The sequence below is a fragment of the Lepisosteus platostomus genome, chromosome 20, assembly GCF_059453375.1.
Source record: "Lepisosteus platostomus isolate fLepPlt1 chromosome 20, fLepPlt1.hap1, whole genome shotgun sequence".
NCBI classification, from domain to species: domain Eukaryota; kingdom Metazoa; phylum Chordata; class Actinopteri; order Semionotiformes; family Lepisosteidae; genus Lepisosteus; species Lepisosteus platostomus.
Genome location: NC_142630.1, coordinates 15,971,991 through 15,990,705, shown reverse-complemented (window position 1 = coordinate 15,990,705; position 18,715 = coordinate 15,971,991). Strand labels below are relative to the sequence as shown.

Sequence of the window (18,715 nt, the reverse complement as noted above, 5' to 3'; positions counted from 1 at the left end):
TTTTGCAGGAAAAATAACGTTCTGGTCATTGGATTTTTGTGCATCACATTTTTTTAAGTAAACAGTGCTTGACATCGGAAAACAAAAGACTGGAGTCAGTCTGGGGGCAACGCCTGAGCCACACACTCTCTGCGAGTGTGGCAGATGATTCTGCATCTGAGGAGTCATTTGCGTGTGTGTGTGAGGGGGGGTTATGTGCGTGTGTTGGAGTAATACATTGGTATTGTGTCAGATTTACCAATTTTGAAACATTTACTTGTTTCACAGCGCAGTCTTTGTGATGTTAAATCCTTTTGAAATTACACTTGGCAGAGCTTATCAACACAAGGAGAGAGGGAAGCTGGACATTCACGAGCCTCAGTCCTGGTAAAAAGAAGCTCTGTTGCACGCAGCACAGTCACTCCTCCCAACTGCGTTCCACAAAGCCATGTCTCTATTGACTTGTTCTTCAAAGGACAGGAAATGTGTCACTGGTACCAGACTCCTTCTCCAGTAACAGACACCCGGCTATAATAATGAGCCCATCTGTGTGTTTGTAGTCGATTAGTTCAAAGTGGGGCTTGATTCCTCTCCTTCATTTGATGACAGATTCAGGATGTAGAAGCCACGCTGAGGCAGAAACACACTGCGGGGCTCTGTCACAGAGACCATTTTGGGCCAGCTTGTTCATCGCATCTTAAAACTTGGTCATCTGAAACCTGACATTTCAGAGGAGTCTCCACGATTGTAGACTTGAACTTGCTGCTGTCCAATGTCTTCTTTTAATAATAATTCTTATCAAGAGTCTGAGCTGCAGTCTGTAGGTATCTGCCAGAGTGCAGTACCAACCGTTATCATGCCACGCTTTTGGCTGCTGACAATTATGGTTGTCAGAAATACCCAGTTCCTGCTCAGTGCATGCTTTGGGTACCTGGCTAAGCTCTGTCTCCTAAGCTGTAGGTGCTGTATCATTCCCCAGGGGCCCAGGGGCCCTGTTTAAGCCTCAGTGCTGCTGAATGCAATAAGTGCCTCCATTGTCTTGGAAGAGACATGGCAGCTCTACATTCCACATCGTGGCTTCATACCTTTACTGTGGTTATCTTCCCAGCCCCGTACCCTGCTGCCTACAGAGATAACCCCTTCGCTGCACTTCACCCGCCTCTGAGAAGGAGCTGCGGATCGGAGTGGTGTGTAGTTGGCAGCACGTGCGCTATTCCAGGCCAGTGCCAGTGATTATCTCTGCCACCCCCTGGGCTTGTCGGCGTCTGCCAACGGGGCATTGCCTACACCCACAGGAGCGGGGGGAGAACGCAAGTCTGCCTGCTAGTGGGGACGACAGCTGCCGGCAGGCTGGGAACCACCTTACTGCGGGAGGTGCATCCATCCCATTTTGTGGAATTCTATAGAAATTTCCGGATTGAATCTCGCTACGGGGCCAGACATCCTCTATAGAACCACTCTACAGGGTCAGAGTTTCTTAATTCTTCTACAGAATCCTTCAGGAAATTGGACAAACTCCTTGCCTGCCAGGGAGCCAGGGAGAAGCCTTGAGTAAACAGCGCACTGTGGGATCCAGATCTACGCCTTGCAAGGAGCCTGGAGACCCACTGCCAGGGGTGACGAAGGTCTGGCTGTCACCAGGCCACGAGAAGACCCACGGGTGCCACTGCATGGTTTGGCTAGGCTCTACCGCCTCCAGGTGGCCGGCCCAGAGAGATCGTCCCTGCAGGTGATTGTGCCTTCTTGTCCTGTGGCTCAGCTCCCACCTCCTCAGGCTTGTGATGGTTTGGGCCCTGTTCCACTTCAGCACTGCCTTCATTCTGCAGCTTTCGATCCTCCGAAGGGAAATGTGGGATGACAGCCTTTGGGTGTATGAACCCCAGGTTTAAACTGGTGACGCCCCAGAACCCCACTGGGCAGCCTGGTTAGACACACACAGAAGACAGCAGAATCAGGGTCACTTCCCAGTAGCTAATGGCTACATTGCTCTTTCAGAGAAGCTGGGGTATGCAGTCCTTATGAAGGGGGGGGGCAGCAGGGCTGTTTGGCCAGGGCCTCACCTCACAGGGGGGCCTCACCTAAGCCCAGGGTGCATGGTCCCCCACTTTAATCCTTTGAGTGTTTCTCCACTTGAGTCGAATTTGGAACTTTTACCACATACTGTGATTCTCGACTGAAGTCCACGGCCGTGAAAAAACGTCCCCCTTTCAGTGCTGAATCTACCGTTCTTTAAGAGTTTCAAAATGCCTGCCTTAATCTTCCCATCATGCCATTCTTTATATTAAAATATTTTTTACCCCTCTTCCCAAACCATGAGGGGGCCTCACAATGTGAAATGGCCCGGGGCCTCATCTGAGCTCCCGGAGGGCCTGGGGGACAGGACAAGCCAACATTTTGCCCCACAGGCTGTCGTAGCACAGGTGCTGTCTTCCTGATATTTTAAAGCATTTCCCTCATAAGGTAATCTTTAGCTACTTTCCTGATGATTCCGTTCTTATTTTAAATGAAATTCGGCACATCGTTCCTGTGCTTACACAAAGTTAAACAGACCCGGCAGGTTGTCCATCAGGGCTGTCCAGCGCAGTTGCGCAACACACGATGGAAATGATCGATTGCCAGTTACTTTTTAAACAGTTTATTTCCAGTCTTCCTCCGTTGCTCGGCGCTCCGCTGGCTGTGTCTGGCTGGCAGCGAATGGTGCGCGGAATTGGGGGGGGGGCTGCTCTCTTTATTTTTGGAGACTCCAAAAGAATCTCGGGTCCCTTTCATGTGCCGCCTTGGTCCAATGAAAGACAGAGTCTGGCTGCAAGTGGTCTAATCTAGGGGAGGTGTCAATCATGTTCCTCTGGTGGCTGGAGTGCGGGTTTCTGTAACCGCCTCCTCCCTCTCTGGGAGACAGGGAGAAAAGAAAAGATTGGATCAGAGACTGTGGGGCTCTGTCGCTGTAGGATGCGTTTGAGCTGCGAGTCTTCTCGCACACGGCTCTGAGCGGACGGACTTTGCTTTCTGGATTATAAACGAATCAAATGGTTCTCATGATTAAACCAATGCAGAGAAATGGGTAAACTTCATTCTAAACATGGTGAGTGCTAGCGATCGCTTTTAAGACACTTTAGTATTGAACGGTCTTTGGAGTGACCCTAACCATCTGCTCTTGTTTTCTTCCACGCTTCCCCTCCTCGAAAAGCTGCTGTTTGTAAACCCAGGGAAAGCCCCGAAGGTAAGCAGGCATTGATTTCATAAAACGAAGTGTTTTAACGCCGCATGTGCCTTTCCTTAAAGATAACTTTTGAAAGATTTGTCCGAGCCGAGTTCGCTCAATTCGAGCCATGCTTGTGAAGACGCACTGGCTCCTCTGTGGTGGAGCGGGGGGAGAAAAGTCTTAGGAGCTCACCAACTTCGGACTTTGCGAAGCGCACGGTTTTAACGAGGATATGTTGGGTTTTTTTATGTTACCTGTAGGCGACAGCTTTGTAGTGAACGCCTGTTTGTCGCGGAGAGGCATCGACGATTGGATCGTCAAACAGAAATACTATTGCACCGGTTCGAGACTGGAGCAACCGGACTGTCTGCATAAAGGGAGCTGCAGTCTGGCGACACGGGTAAGATGAGGTTGTTTTTTTTTTTGGTTGTTGTTTTTCTTTGAAATACAAAGTAGCTGCCGCTCTTGTTCGGTAAGTTGTGTCAGTAGGATTCGCGGAAGACGCACTTTTAAAACGCCAAGTTTTGTGACTTGTGCGCTTGAGCGCATAGCGGTCGGTCGCTGGTGCTATTGTTGATCCCATTTTGAAGTAATCAATTTTAAACTCGTGGAACAATTTCGTTTTGGCCACGCCGGGGGGGTGATTGGTGCAAATCGGTAGTTGGGCGATCATCCGAAACGAGAACACCGACACTGTCTCGCTGTGGAGTACAGCACCTGGCCGTTTCTGACCAAACCAGTTCGGTTTCGCCAGTTCGCAAGACAAACTCACGTGTCGCAAGTCTTTAAAGGGAGATCTGAAACCTGCTTGACCGTCTCTCTGAGAGGGGGGTTAACCTCTCCGGTCCTTGGTTAATTGCCGTCCCTTGGTCACTGGGGGTGTTTTTCGGACTGGTTCTGAGCAAATCTTTTAAATATTTGTTCTCAGTTCTCCGTGATCCTTAAGTAGTCGTCCCGATTTGTCTAAAAAGAGACGAATGTCTTAACTAGGGCGCTCAACGCTTTCGGGAAAGCTGCTAAACACTTTATTCATTAGGATGTTTTCAAAGTTCTTTTACTTAATAATGTGTCGTAGCAGCGTATAGGTTCTCCGTTTGTTGTAGCGTTTGTTAATTTTTTTTTAGCTAAAAAGAAAAAGTGTATTTTTTCGGTTTGTACAGTGTATCTTCTGGACGTTCTTTCTCTGGATGGTCATCAGGAAGAAAGTGGCCGTACTTTAAATGCGCATTAGTCCCTTTGTTTTTCTTTTAATACCGACGTTTTCAAATTGCGTGAAGGATGCCATGCCACGTTTGTCCAGCGTGGATCTTGTGGACCGCGGCTCTCCGTGCGAAAAATGCGCTTCTCGCCCGGCCAGGGAGCTCAGACAGCGGCGGCCACTGTGGACCGCCTACGGTGCCGTTTCAGCTTTCGAAAACACTTGCGTGCCATGTTCTAAAAACTGTTAGGTTGAGCTGTACACCACTGATGTTTCATCTGTCAAGAAGGGCGATGGCTCCAATAGAACTTGCCCGGGACTGCGAAGGATAATTACCGGTCCGTCATTAGCGGTGTTTTGAGAAACCTCGCCAGTTAAATGGGTTGCGATCGGTATTACACAACGGCTGGAATTTTAACTACTCTAACGAGTTTGTTCACGGCGTTCGTGTGTATCTAGAGAACACGCGTTTAAGTCCTTCTGAAACTTTCCTTTAAAACTGTCAGGTTGCTGTGTGCGCATTTGACAGTACAGTCACTCCAGGCGCACCGGTTAGCGCAGGGATTTTGTGAAAGACTGGAAGTGCTCTTTTTGACCTGGACACTAGTAGTATCAGGTAAAATCGTACTAAGATGCTTTTACAGAATGAATCAGAAGACAATCGTTTAGGAAGAACTGTTTTTACGGTTAACGGTTAACCAGAAAAAAAATCCCGAGATGGTTTCTGAGACTTCGATTTACAATTGCCGACGATCATGAAGCATTTCAGTGGAAATACACGGGGTCCCTGAGTAATCTATCCTGTATATATTCGCTTTTCGTTTAGCGTCCTCTCCTTAAAAGACGAGTATGCATCTCGATAGGTTTTAAAGTGCGTTTTCTTTCGCATGTGTTCACTGAACCGCCCACGAATTTCGACTGGGTGTATTGGATCTGTGCTGCAGAAGGTTTTCTCCTCAGGTTTACAGCCGCCTGTGGTACGCAGGGATGCGGCTGTGGTCTGGACCTCCACTGGTGTCGCCCCAAGAAACCTAAAGTACTTTCACTCACTATATGCACGCTCAAACAAGGCATTGCAAAAGTTTTTTGTATGCTTTAAAGAGAAGCTGAATCTAAATCGCGAGTCTAAGTACGTATTCTAATTTCTGCGCCTTAATCGGCGTCTGTCCGTGCTTTGTGGAGTCAGAACTAAAAGACGTCTGTGACATCGTCAGCCCCAAACCTAGGATAGATATTGGTCTGGCTACAAGTATTTTGATACGTCTTTGCAGCTACCGTAACGCGGAAGCAGAAGGGAACATTACCGCGTTATCCCTGTAAGTGAAAGTTAATCAGGCCAGCTGTCGCTGGGCTCAGACTGGAGGTCTCTGCTGAGCTAAGTGGTTTGGCTCGGTGCATTGTGGGCGCGTTCCTGCCAGGCTCTTACGGCTGTCCGGTGAGAAGCGGAGCAAGGTGTGTATGAAATATAGCTGTTGTGGTGAAACAACGAGAATACCCCCCTCCCCTTGAGAACTGCAGAATTACAGAATACGAGTAAGAGTGAAATTTCGCTCTGGAAACAAATGATAAAAACAACGTGGTACGGAGCTGTTGCACGTGAAGTGGGTTCAGATGTTGATGTAGATAAGCTCGGAGTCTGGGAGGAAAAAAAAAAGGTTATCTCCTTAATTGTTTTACCATAAATGTTCAGACCGAATGTAACTGTGCATCTGTGCATCAGGAGGTGCGCTACAGCGGCATTAAACCGCACCGATGTCTAGTCTTTTAATAGGCGTCTTGAAGCTGTTAATACGACTGCTGCATTCTTTCTCTCTAACATGGATCGTTAATGTCTTGGAACGGGTTTGTGCCGCTCCAGGACTCCTGTGCGGAACTGGTAAGAAAACGGTTGTTGCGCTTGAGCCGATCGTGGAAACGCCAACTCGAGGGAGGTGGGTTTGCCGGGGAATGTCGTTTTTCCACTGTTTGCCCGGAAGGCTGCCCAAACCGTACCCACACCGTGAAACAAAAACAGCTGCCCTGTCTGGGCAAATCTGGATGTCATCATTTATTTTCGTGTTGGGCTCTTTTTCAAAAGCGAAACGTTCCCGTGTCGTCCAGATGCAAGGCGGAGCTGGAGGGAGACAACATTTCTCTTGTGTTGAGAAACGTCTGTTTGATTTTATTCCACTGGAGCGAGTTTGGCCTGGACAGTGGGCACCTTCAGTCTACATCGCTGATCTCTGCAGCGAACAGCCTGCTGGACTCTAACCCTGACAGGCTTGGCTGTCTAGGACATTGCCCTATTACAGGTTATAGCCGGCTGTGTATTAATTCGCTTACAACATTCTGAATGAAGTCAGAAACACCAAATGGGAATTTGGTCACAGCTCTTGGATCCTGGGTTTGATTCCAGTTTGGAATACCTTCTGCGGGGAGTTTGCGTGTAAACAGGGAAATAACGTTTCCTCTGGGTACCCTCGTTGTCCCCCTTCTATGGTCTTTGCAGTCCAGGTTAACAGGCATCATGAACGCGCCCTGTATTGGACTGGCGTCCTGCAGTCTTGCCTTTGCGAGAGAAAATGGATCTTGAAAACAAGTGGCTGGATTTATCTACCACGTTTTTTGGCTTGTTTTGCTTTCTTCTCCTGAAGATTAAAACCGTCCCAGTCCACACAGAACCCACTATTCCCATCCGCAGCAGTTTCTCTAGCACTGGGAGGTCTCAACGAGTCTGCTGGCATTCTGCTAAAACTCTTTCCCCTTCGCGTCTAATCCCTGGAAACCTCTGGGGGTGAAGAGAAACTTCAGGAATGGGAAAGGCCTCCTGTGTCCCGTGGACTTTTTTACGATGCAGGATATATGGATGCGAACATAGCAACACAGCCAACAGGATGGGAATTTAAACTATGCTGTTGGAGAGACCCAGGCACCCGCCTTTTGAAAAATATTAAGTTTCGGCTGCTTAGCAGAATTTTAGGCCGAGAGGATGAGGGGTCAGACGGCCTGCGACAGCTGAGGTTGTTTTTTTATGGAGTCAGACGCTGGAATCTGTGCACCCTGGAGTTTTCAGAAATATTCCTAAAAGGGCTGCTGCTCCTTTTGTGACATAACTGTTTTTTTTTCTCATCAGTGTCCATGTTCAATAAAGGATTAAATGGTTCTGCTTGTGTAAAAGTGCTACAGGTGGGGAGCAGTGAGGGGCTGGCAGTGATGGTGGGAGTGGATCTGGTCAGCGTTTCAAACAGCGTCTGAAAGATGTCTTCCTGTAGTAAAACTGTTACATTTCCCCCGGGGCAATGTAACACTTCTCTTCCCTCACTAGCTTGCTGGATTGTGAGACCTGATGCAGGCCAGATACACTTTTGGTTTTTATGTGTGTGGACCTTTTAACATTTTAAAATGATCTTTGACTGTTTTTGTGTTGAGTGGTGCTGGGCAACTATTTGTAGAATTAAGACGTGCGGTTATATTTTCGTGGTTGTAAAGTTCGCAGTTATTCAAGGCTGTCCTTTGACGTCTACCTGGTAGGAATAGTGTTGACTTCTCTGGTCTCCTTGGCAGGAGCAAGAAGATGGCAGCAGACAGAAGATCTTTTGGTCTGATTTTTCTCGCACAGTTAGCCATTCCGAGACTTTTCCCCCCCCCACTGTGGGATACCGAAGGGTATAGGTACACAAAATGCCTTCTTTTCTTTTTTCATTCAATCCTCCAACCATTCGCTTTGAAAACACAACAGGAGGTGACAAAGGCTTTGCACGTTTAGCCTTGGACGGGTTAAGGGATTGTTTGATTCAGGTGATCTCTGGCTGGTCATTCAGTTCTAAGCAGTAATAAAGTCTGTTCCTTAATAAAAACAACTTTTGTATATTCATTTGAGCATTTCTGAGCCCTGTCCTTCGTGTGGAGAAGGAGCTGGTGCGGATTCTTATGTCAGAAAGCCCTGATAATAATAATTATAATAATTGCTTACACTTCTATAGCGCTTTTCTGGACACTTTGCTCAAAGCGCTTTATAGGTAATGGGGTTCCCCTCCACCACCACCAGTGTGCAGCCCCACCCAGTACACCAGTGCACCAGTACGCTCCCCACACACCAGCTCTCAGTGGGAAGGAGAACAGAGTAATGAAGCCAGTTCATAGATGGGGATTATAAAGGGGGCCATGATTGGTAAGGGCCAATGGGAAATTTGGCCAGGACGCCGGGGTACACCCCTACTCTTTTCAAGAAACGCCCTGGGATTTTTAATGACCAGAGAGTCAGGACCTCGGTTTTACGTCTCATCTGAAGGACGGCGCCTGTTTACAGTATAGTGTCCCCTGTCTGATGGCCCGGTACTCTGCAGGAGGTCAGCCTCCTCTGGCCCATTGATATGCTTTTATTATTTCTGCAAGCTGCGGTGATTTTTGAAAAGTGAAGAGGGGGGGCTGGGCTGGGCCTGTCTGCCAGTATGGGGCGGCCGCGTTGACAGCATGGCCCTCTCGCGCTCGTGGACTTCAGCGGCTTGCCCTGCCAGCGCCCTTTTCGGTTCTCCCCACAGTGCCCGCACCCCTCTCTCCGCCCCCGACTCCCCCTTTCCCCGACTCCTCCCGTTGCCCGCGTGCGGCGCTTCAGGATGGAGCTGGTGAAATAAGACCCCGGAGCGGAGCAGGCGGATGCTGTGAAACTCTACCCCCTCCTCGCGGAGCCGGCTGCCTGCCTGCTGTCTAGCAGGATGGAGCTGGACCTCTTGACGTCCCCAGTAAGAGCAGGGGGCTGTGGGCTGGGAGGCCTGACGCGGACAGTGTACTTCTCGTGAGCGAGGTAGATTAGTGAATTCTTTTAGAAGAGTGCTCGTTAGCAGCAGAAACCTTGGCCTGCCAGAGTAGGGTTCTCGCTGGGTTGCTCTCTGTCTTTCCTTGGGCTGAAATGCTCTATGCAGAAACATTGCTCTGCGATGTTCTAAGACCTGCAGAGGCTCCAGTTTTAATAGAGCTTTAAAGATTTCCAAGTATGTCATCTTACCGCCTCCTATGAAGCTGCAAGAAAAGGGTTTTTTTTTTTGAAGTGTTGGCTGTTGTCAGGAGCCTTTGATGTTGTCTGCTCTCGTCTGCTGCGTGCTTTCCCCACGTTTTTGGTGAACTCCGAGGCGAACCACCTTCTTGAAACAGAATTCGCTAGTATGCTTCCTCCTTAACGTTGTGCGCCGTAGCTCCGGTCCTGTCATGCTGTAGTGCTTTCCCTGGCAGAGAGCTCCTGTTGCCCTTTGAAGAAGCAGGCAGTAGTTTGTAGGTGTATCTGGGAGGTGGAGGGTGCTGGTAGAACTCATGGTCAGTGGAGAGCTTGGATTTTGGAGGTGATGAGAGGAGAGGCTCTGGAATTTATCTGGGTCTGGTGTCACTCCATCCATCTTCTAATCACATCATCACAGGGGATGCAGGGTGTAATCTGGGCTGGTGAGTCATCACAGGGCACACACTCACACAGGGGAAATTGCACAATCCAGTTAACCTATCAGTATATCCTTGCATTGTGGGAGGAGAACCATGCAATCCTAGGCAGAACATGCAAACTCCACACAGACAGCACCTCAGGAATTGAACCCAGGGCCCCGGCTCTGCGAGGCAGTAATGCTGACTACTGCCCCACTGTGTTGCCCCCCCACATCTACTCCATCAAATGTTAATGTGTATCCCAGGGCGGTTCTGTGGATGGTGCCCGTCTAGGCTCACAGACGTGGTATCCCCCCTTAAATTCCTCCGTCTGGTTTTCAGAAGCGTCATCAAGAGATTTGGAAGCTTCAGTTTGAAGAGAAGTGCATTTCCCACTGCTTTTAGAGATGTCAGAATTGTCAGGCATTATCTGGAAAAATCCTTTTCATTTTTTCTTCTTTTCTTGAGTGGGACCCAATCCAGATTTCAATCTGGTGGCCTGAAGTTGAACGCTTCCCTCAGGAGACAAAGGATGAGGAAGACTGCTGTTCTCTCTTGTGGTTGAATATAGTTCTTCGCCCCCTCTGAGCAAGCAGGCTGGGAGCGGGCGTACAGTGGTGGTGTGTGAGGCGCTAGACTGCGGTGTGTGTGTGCACTCAGACACAGGCAGCCCACCCCTGCAACGTCTAGTAGCTCACACACTGTGCCCGTGGTCTCTCTGCAATGGTGCTGTTTTGCACTGCCGCGCTCCACAGATCAAAGCCTTCCTGGGGAAATGTGCTGAGAACTCCTGAGCCCAGGATTTCTTCCTTGTTCCTCATTTTAAGCAATATGGTGGAATTATTGGGCGGAGCGGTGGCTCTGTGGCTCAGGATCTGCGCATGGGACTGGAAAGTTGCCAGTTCGTATCCCGTGGCCGGCAGGGGAATCCTACTCCATTTGGCCCCTGAGCAAGGCCCTTATCCCCAACTGCTCCAGGGGCGCTGTACAATGGCTGACCCTGCGCTCTGACCCCAAGCTTCTCTCCCTGTCTGTGTGTCTCATGGAGAGCAAGCTGGAGTATGTGAAAAGACAAATTCCTAATGAAAGTAATTGTAAATGGCCAATAAAGTGATCTTATCTTATTATAAATGGGGTGGAATTTCATTGTATCATATCTCATCAGCTAAAGTCTGTTACTTCTGAGAGACCTTTATGCACCTTTTTTTTAAATGTGCGCTGTTTGGTGCTCTCAGCATCCAAGCAGTGCTGGAGGAGGCGCGTGTCAGTGGTAAAAGCTGTTGATGAACGCTAGAAGCAGTACCGCAACGCTTCGCATGTGCAGGATATTTTTCTAGTCTCCCCTGTTCATTTCATGTGTTCCACTGCTTCCCTATGAGCTCCTGACACTGGGGGTCCGTGCTCGGGTAAGAACGCTCCCAGGAGGAGTTGCCTGTGATGCCCAGGTCTGTCAGGGTGGGCGCGAACAGCAGACGCCGGCAGCAGCTCCGTTTTAGCACCGGCCTGGAAGACGAGCCCACGGGAATGTTTGAGATGAGAATAGCAGACCAGTTTCATGTTCCTATGGTGATTGGTCTTTGCTTTTAAGCCAAGACTCCAGTTGGCGTGAAGTGGATTTTATTTATTTATTTTTTTAGCGTGTAAGAGTTCACAGAGCTGCTCCAGAAAGGGCCTACGGGGACTGGAGAGCTCTTAAGAAGGGAGCTGGGACAGGAAGAAAGGAAGAGAACTCGTCTAATGTTATGCCACAGCTTTCCTCTGGGTTCTGCTCTGTTTTAGGGGGAAGTATGTGATTTTTACATTGGCCTGCTTATTGTAACAATGCTCATTCAAAGCCCTTGTCGAAGGTTCCTATATATTTAAAATCTAGAGAATTCTCTTCACCCTCTTTGTTGTGCTTGTCCCATGGGGGTGGATGCAGTTTTTAAGCTAGTTTAAAATACACTCCTTGACTTGCCTGCATGGTTACAGCTGTGCGAAATGGAGCAGGACTTTGCGCCGAAGAGTGACTTGTACTGAGAGTTCTGTGCAGCCTGATTGGAGCGGCAGCTTCTGGGACAAATGGAAGTCCCAACAGGGCGGGACCCATCCAGGAGAACCCTTCCTTAGGCGCAGGGCTGTCCGACAGCAGGGGCAGGAAGTGGAGTTTAAATAAACTGTGGTTTTGGAATCATTGTGCTGTCTCGCGCCTTCTTGCTTATCTCCCGCCTGTTAGCTCCAAGCAGTATGATGCACAAATGGATATGTTTGTGGCAGGAACCAGCATATTGAAAATCAGTGCCTTGACTGTTGAGGTGTTTTATGTGCCACAAGTAGCCTGCAGGGCTGAAAGATCTCCTTCCGGATGACTGAACTTTAGTATTATGTGCTCTGGGCAGCCTGAAATAGTCATCTCTTTGTTGAGCTGCTGCTTTATCTATTTTATTATTACAAACTGTCCCACTTTGTATGCGAGACCTGGAATTTCCGTGTGTGAATGAGATTGTGGGTGTCTTATGGAAATTTGGTGTGCGGTGTGCTGCCAATCTCAAGGAGCATGCTGAGGTGTTCAGTGTTTTGAAGAGTTAAGTCAGAGATGGATTGATTCTCTGTTAAAGGCTGTAATGCATCGCTGGAGTGCAGAAAAGGCTCTTTCGGATGTTTGCAAACAGCGAGACCAGTATGTGCGCGTGGGGGAATTGAATGTAAACGAGATGTCACATTTCTCTCAAAGGTATTTTAATCATAAATGTTCAATTATTCTGAAATTAAAGCATTTAATCTGGAGATTTAGCATCCTTGGTGGTTGTTTAATTGGAAAGCGTGCATGGTTTATGAATATTCATTTGGAGACATTTGTGGTGTGTGAATGCTTTGATTTCAAGGGCTAAGAATAGACCATGACGCCACTTGGCGTTGGGTGGAGACGTAAACGGTTTGGGGGGTGCTGAGATTCGGACCCGCGGTGCAGGCAGGGCAAACTGCAGACAGAAGGTGATCTGCCCTGGCCCGAGCCTGAGGCTCCAGCTGCAGCAGCTGAGCAAGGCAAGTTTGTACAAGTCCGACACGTCTGTGACATCTTGGACCGCTGACCAATTAGGAATAAGGAAAATGAAAATGAAAATTAATTCTTTGAAACTTAGTTTGGCCTTTTAGAGCTCATCTTTTTTTGTTTGTTTTGTTTGTTTGTTTGTTTGTTTGTTTGATTGAGCCTTGTAAAGAGCCTGGTAAAATAGTCTTCTATTCTTGTGGAAGGAGAAGTGGACAGTGGAATGTCCATGCCATGTCATGTTGCTGGGTTGAGCTCATACAGAATCGCTGATGAGCTGGAGTACAGCCAGTCAAAGCTGGGGTTTGATGACTGGAACAATCATTTTCGCGCTGCACACATGGGGTCTTTGAAAGGAGCCTCAAGTTTCAATGCAAAAGCCCCAGGTTTCAGAGTTTTGATCACCAGCCAGTTTTCACTTACCGTTTGGTTCTGCTCCAAAGCCTGAGCTCCGTTGCCGCCTTTGATATGCATGCTTTAAAAATAGTGCGACGTTTGGAAAACTGGTTAGCTTGGCTGTTATTCTAATTTAAAGTGATTGTGAATAATTGTCCGCTTAGGCGGCTAAGGATGTGAGTGTATTGGGGGAAAAAACATTCTAAAAGAAAAATATTAAGAACAGGGTTACCAGAAAGCAGCAGAAACATTGAACATTGTGGTAAGTATCTCTATCACATTGTAGCTCAGCAATGCTGGGGCTGGTCAGTACTGGGAGGGGAGACCTCTCCAAGAGATCTCTAAGAAAATCTTTGATGCAGCTGCAAGTGGTATTGGTGGACCAGTAGGTGGTGCTCTTCACCCGTGAACCAAAATTCGCCAACCAATGGTGGCGACGTCTTTCGGATGAGACATTAAACTAAGGTCCTGACTGCTGAGTCGTTGAATATCCTGTGGCTTTGTTGGTAAAAACAGGGTTTTTACGCTGTGGTCCTGCTACATTTCACTCTGTGCTTGCACAGTCCCTAATTCCCACGTAGGCTCCCTCCTATGTACAGTGCTTTGAGATTATTTTAATGGAACAATACAATACACAAGGCTTCTTGGAATAAAGCTTCTTAAAAGGGAATTTGTAGCAGTGAAGACCAGGTAACCAGGAGTGGCAGTATAACTGTGGTCCTCTTCCCTGCTGCGTCTCCACGGTCTGTACCGGTCAGCGAGGTGGCCTGCTTTGGGGAAGAGGGGGCTGCGGGTGCAGGGCGCTCCTTTGTCGATGATATTAGACAACAGTGACAAATTCAGGCTTTCCCGCTCGTGGGTGGCAGCCAGTCTCCCCCCGGCGCTCCCAGCTCCGTCGTCTGGAAGCGGGTTCGAGCTGTCCGCGGGCAGAGCCCCGCAGCTGGCAGGCTGGCAGAACAGCGCCGTTCCTCGCCCAGCCCCGCGCCGTGCAAGCGCGGAGGAAGAGCTCATCGCCGGAGCCGCCAGCCTCGGGGTTTTGTTTCAGGCTCGCCCGTCGCCACGGGAGGCGTGCAGTTGAATGGAATGTGCTTGTCCGCCGGTCTGCGCGCCTGCCCGCGGGTTTTCTCCTTTCTTACAGATGTTTCGTAGTCGTAGCTGAAAGCGGCGTGTCTGGAGGGGGGAAGTGGGCTCGTCGAGTCTTTGCGCGCGATATCGGAAGGAGCTGGTGGGGTTCGTGGGGGTTCTGGCTGCGGAGTGTCTCCCAGTACAGGCCAGCTCCTGCTGTGCCCCTGCGGCGACCTGTTGTGATTTTTCCGGGAGGCGGGTTTGGACTGCTGGGTAGCGTGACGTCCCGGGTCCTCAGAAGCGACAGTGTTTATTTCTGGGCCCGGTCTCGCGGCGGCTGTAGGAAACCGTGCCTGTGGGTGCGAAAAGGGATCTGTGGAGGCTGCCCTTGGCTGTGCTTCCAAAGCAGGCTTGCCTTGTGGTTTAGCGGAGGTTGGGGCTGGAGTGGGTGAAATGAGCAGCTGAGCCTCCCTCAGTAAAGACTTGAGCAAGGCATTCTTCCTGGGCCTGTCTGCGGCCCTGGTGGCTGCTGGGAGTGTGGGACAAGCTGCCCTGCCATCTTGTTAAAGCCCGTGCTCTGGCCTCTTTCAAGTAACAGCTGGATGAGATCCTGGGATCAATAAACTAGGAACTACCAAACAAGTTAGATGGGTTGAATGGCCTTCGATCTTCCACACTGGGGGAAGGTCCCTCACATGTTAGAGGGCATATCTTTCCGCAGGCCGGGGTGAATGTGGAGGTGATTCGAGATGTGGGAGAGCACAGCCAGTGGCTGGACAGTGACAATGAGGCCGGAGGAGGGAACAGTAGAGTGATGATTTGTGTCATGTCCTTGTGGAGTCAGCTTAAGCTTTAATCTTCAAGGAAACAATGGGATTGCTTTTATTTCATGGAATGCTTAAACCCCGATATTGTTTTTTAGCAATGAAGTTGCTTAGAGAGGATTTATTCCGAAGAAAAAATAGACTGGTAGACCGATTAGTTCTGTTTACGTAGGTGTACCTGGGGTGAATTGCTTGAATTCCTGCCCTGAGCCCCCGGCATATTTGCCCTGCTTAAAATCTGTATAATTAGAGTACACGGGCCTTGAAGCTAAGCCTGGGCTTTTACAGCACAGCCACGCAAGCCTGTTTCCCAAAGAAAGGCTTTAATTTCGTCCTTTTCTAAATCCAGAGTGAAAGTCCTCTCTCTGTGAAGAGCCGGAGGGATCAGACGGTCGGAGAGGGCCAGGACGAGGTGGTCAGGCATTCCACGCCTGCTGCCCGCTGACGGATTCGGGAATCAGGAATTCCAGAGCCCCTGGCTGACAAGGTGTGAGCGCGCGGTGCCAGCGGAGAGGGGCCTTGAACCTCCTGCCATGTGTCCCGTCGGCGGTCTCCGCTTACACTTAATTACGATGTCTTATCTGGTCTTAGCGCTGACACAGACCGCAGGGCAGCGGAGCAGCAGGCACCCTGTGGCGCACCTGCCTGAGCTGACGGCGGCTCTCTCTGCTGCGTCTCCTGCTTTGTAGCCTCCGCCTTTTTGTGTCGTCTTCAGGGGAAGTTCTCCCTAAACTGAAGTAGCTCCAGTAGGTGGCTGTGCTGGCATGCGCGCACCCGGAGAAGGCTCCACGGCCGAAACGTTGTGTTTCCTTTCTTCTCTTTTCAGCATGGAGGAACCCTTAACTTGTTCTTTCTATTTAAATGGCCTCTTACGGGCAGACCTGTAGCAGAGCTTTGTTTAGGAACATTTCCCATTTCTGTGTGTCATGAGCGAGCTTTCCTGGGCAGATGAAATATTTCTGATCAGGAAACCGCGAAGCCGAAGGCGCCCTTTGACCTTCCTGATGTGGTGCGCGTGCACTGAAGCGCTGGGTGGGGTCTTTTCCTGGGTTTCATTCGCGGAGGACTTAATCGGCACGCTGGCCACTCCTTGTCTGCTCCAAGAGCTCTTGTCAAGCGTCGGAGAGCCTCTCCGCAGACGCTCTTCTCCTGGCTTTCTGTCTCCCGCGTGGCAGTCGAAACCATAGAAGTGTCTGAAGGACTGTTCTCCCATCGAGGTTATGTTAACTGGCTGGCCTGTGCAGCTTTCAAGCAAATATATCCCCTATATAACCTGCCAAACATAACCTGCAAGAGTACTGTACATGTAATTCTACACTAATTAAAATATTGTGTCCTAAGGGCCATGTCAAGAAATCGTTGTTTAATAACAGTAAAATGGCCTGCATTTAGCAGAAATAAAAATAAAAATCTGAATGGGTTCGCTTTCAGATAGGTGCCATGTGGTTCCTGTTCTCATGGTGCTCCCATCTACTGTCATTCGCACTTTTAATTGTTTTCATGTGTACCGAACTGCACTCGCATTAAAAGAGCAATAACGTGGTGATTTGCTGCTCTTGGCAGACGTGGCGGACTGTAAATCGACTGTAAGTGACAGACAGGCTCCATTCCTTTCCAATCCCCCTGTCTGTAGGAAGAGAAGATCCCAGGCTGGATTTGCAGGCTGCCTGTGGTTGCTCTAGGAGAGAATCCTGGGAGAATTAAGGGTAGTCTTTACTCTTTTTCCCAGCTGCGTTGTTTCAGCAAAGTAGTCTGCTGTTATTACAGACTGGTGCTCCAGGCCTTTCTTCTCAGATGCAGTAATATGGGTTGGATGACCCTGAGCTGCCCCTGGTTACATATTCAAAGTATAATGAGAGCCTGTTCTTTGAAAAAACCTGTTGTTTCAGCAGCAGGGGGATTAACAGATTTCCTAAAAGTATTCTGGTTGCAAAACCTAGGTGGAGAGCTCCTAAAATGCAACCTTTGGCTAACTTCTCATATCAGAAAGACTGAAAGATTAGGATATCACAGAGCCTATAATTCTGTCTCCTAAGTGCTGAACAGCGGTTGTAAATTTCTTTTGAGGTTTTTATGATGGAGTGTTTGCAGCCAACAAACTAATTTTATCTTCTGTAAAATATGACAGGCGGGTGCACCTCTGCGTTCTGTTACCAGTTAGTCAACTGGATCTTGTTGGCGAGAGTGCAGGTATGAAGGCCTTTGCAGTATATCTGTTCTGAAATACACTGTTCAGTCAGTAAGGTCAAAGATCAGAGGGGCATCCTAATGACAAATCAGCCCATCTGCATGAAATAGGGCATTTTTAATATTCAACATTCTGTTACTTTGGCAGTTTACTGTTCGTAAAGGGATCGCAGGCAACCAAACGTGTCACTGTCTGACTCAGCTTCCTTCACCTTCCACTGAGCACACCTCAAATATGTGCTTGTAGTTTTGGCCTTAATGAATCTCAGAACTGCAGTTTGCTGTTCCATAGCACTTAGCGCAGAGCAGAGGTGTCCCAGATCTGGCCCAAGCTGAGTGGGGATGCAGTGATTTTCTGTTTTGGCAGGGGAAAAACCAGTTTGGGGGTAACCCTCTTCTCAGACACATGGAGTGACATTGATAGCACGTGTAGTGCCAGGCTCTGGGTCTTGCTCCGATGAGCCAAGCTGGGATTCTCCGCACCAACTCCGGGAAGCAATTTGAGAGGATGTATAAAGTGTCACTGCTGTGCTGTGCCCGACTCCACAGTGTAACTCCTGGGTGGGATGGATCGCAGTGGGCCTGCATGGTTATTATGAGGGGACATCTAGCCATGCTAGTATGGGGGGGAACAGAGGTCAGGCAGGTGGAAATGGTGGGCCTCAGTCATTGTTAGAAAACAATGCATGAAAGGATTTCAGTTTATTTTAGCAGATGTCCACTGCTGTCCTTTCAGAATGAGGCACAGTGTTTCAGATCCTGTGGGCATAATTTAGTTCCAGGCTTGGATCCTGCAGGCTAGTCGGCAAATGCAGTTGTGATGTTAGCTGACTTATCTGGGATGTTGTAAAGTCACACCTGAAGTGCTGTCCTTCGTCATTTTGTCCTTGATGTCTTTACTGGATCCTTTACCTTGATGAATCTGCGGATCCCTGGATCGGTTTATTGTACGGTGATAAAGCCGGGAGGCTAGCATGAGAGAGTTTTGGTAACATGGCACGTTCCTGTGACACAGGAGAGAAGGAGAGCTTGTAGTAGACCATTTTGACAGCAGGGTCTTTTAAGGGAGAGAAGGGGAGGAGTCCTGAGCTCTTGTGATCTTCAGTTTCCTTTATCGTGGCTTTGAAGTCCCTGGGACCTGTGGCTAATTAACTCAAGCCATTAAGTGCAGAGCACATAAGCACAGAGGTCACTGCACTCCAGAAGTTCAGACCCTTCAGATGAGAACGATGGGTATTAAAGACGCACTGAGCCTGTTTTGTTGTCTTATGTTCATTTTTTTGCCCCTCTTATCTTTTGTTTTGTGACGTATCTTCTCTTTCGCAGTCGGGATGTGCTGTATTGTGAGATGCTCCTGAGCTCAGCATTCTTTATAACTCTTTGACTTCAATTTACATTTAACAGTTTTTAAAGAAAGCATTGCGATTGGCTTGGAAGTAACTATT

The 18,715-nt window shown here is 48.8% G+C and overlaps 1 protein-coding gene across 1 annotated transcript in view; it reads left to right on the top strand.

The window, feature by feature from the left end:
* Positions 1-2,706: 2,706 nt before the first annotated feature.
* nkd1 (NKD inhibitor of WNT signaling pathway 1) overlaps positions 2,707-18,715 on the top strand; it is a 33,572-nt gene continuing 17,563 nt past the window's right edge. The window contains exons 1-3 of the mRNA XM_088613546.1: positions 2,707-3,061; positions 3,167-3,199; positions 3,442-3,581. Of these exons, the coding sequence (XP_088469672.1) occupies positions 3,037-3,061; positions 3,167-3,199; positions 3,442-3,581 (198 nt within the window). The 5' untranslated portion in view covers positions 2,707-3,036. The remainder of the gene's footprint in view (positions 3,062-3,166; positions 3,200-3,441; positions 3,582-18,715) is intronic.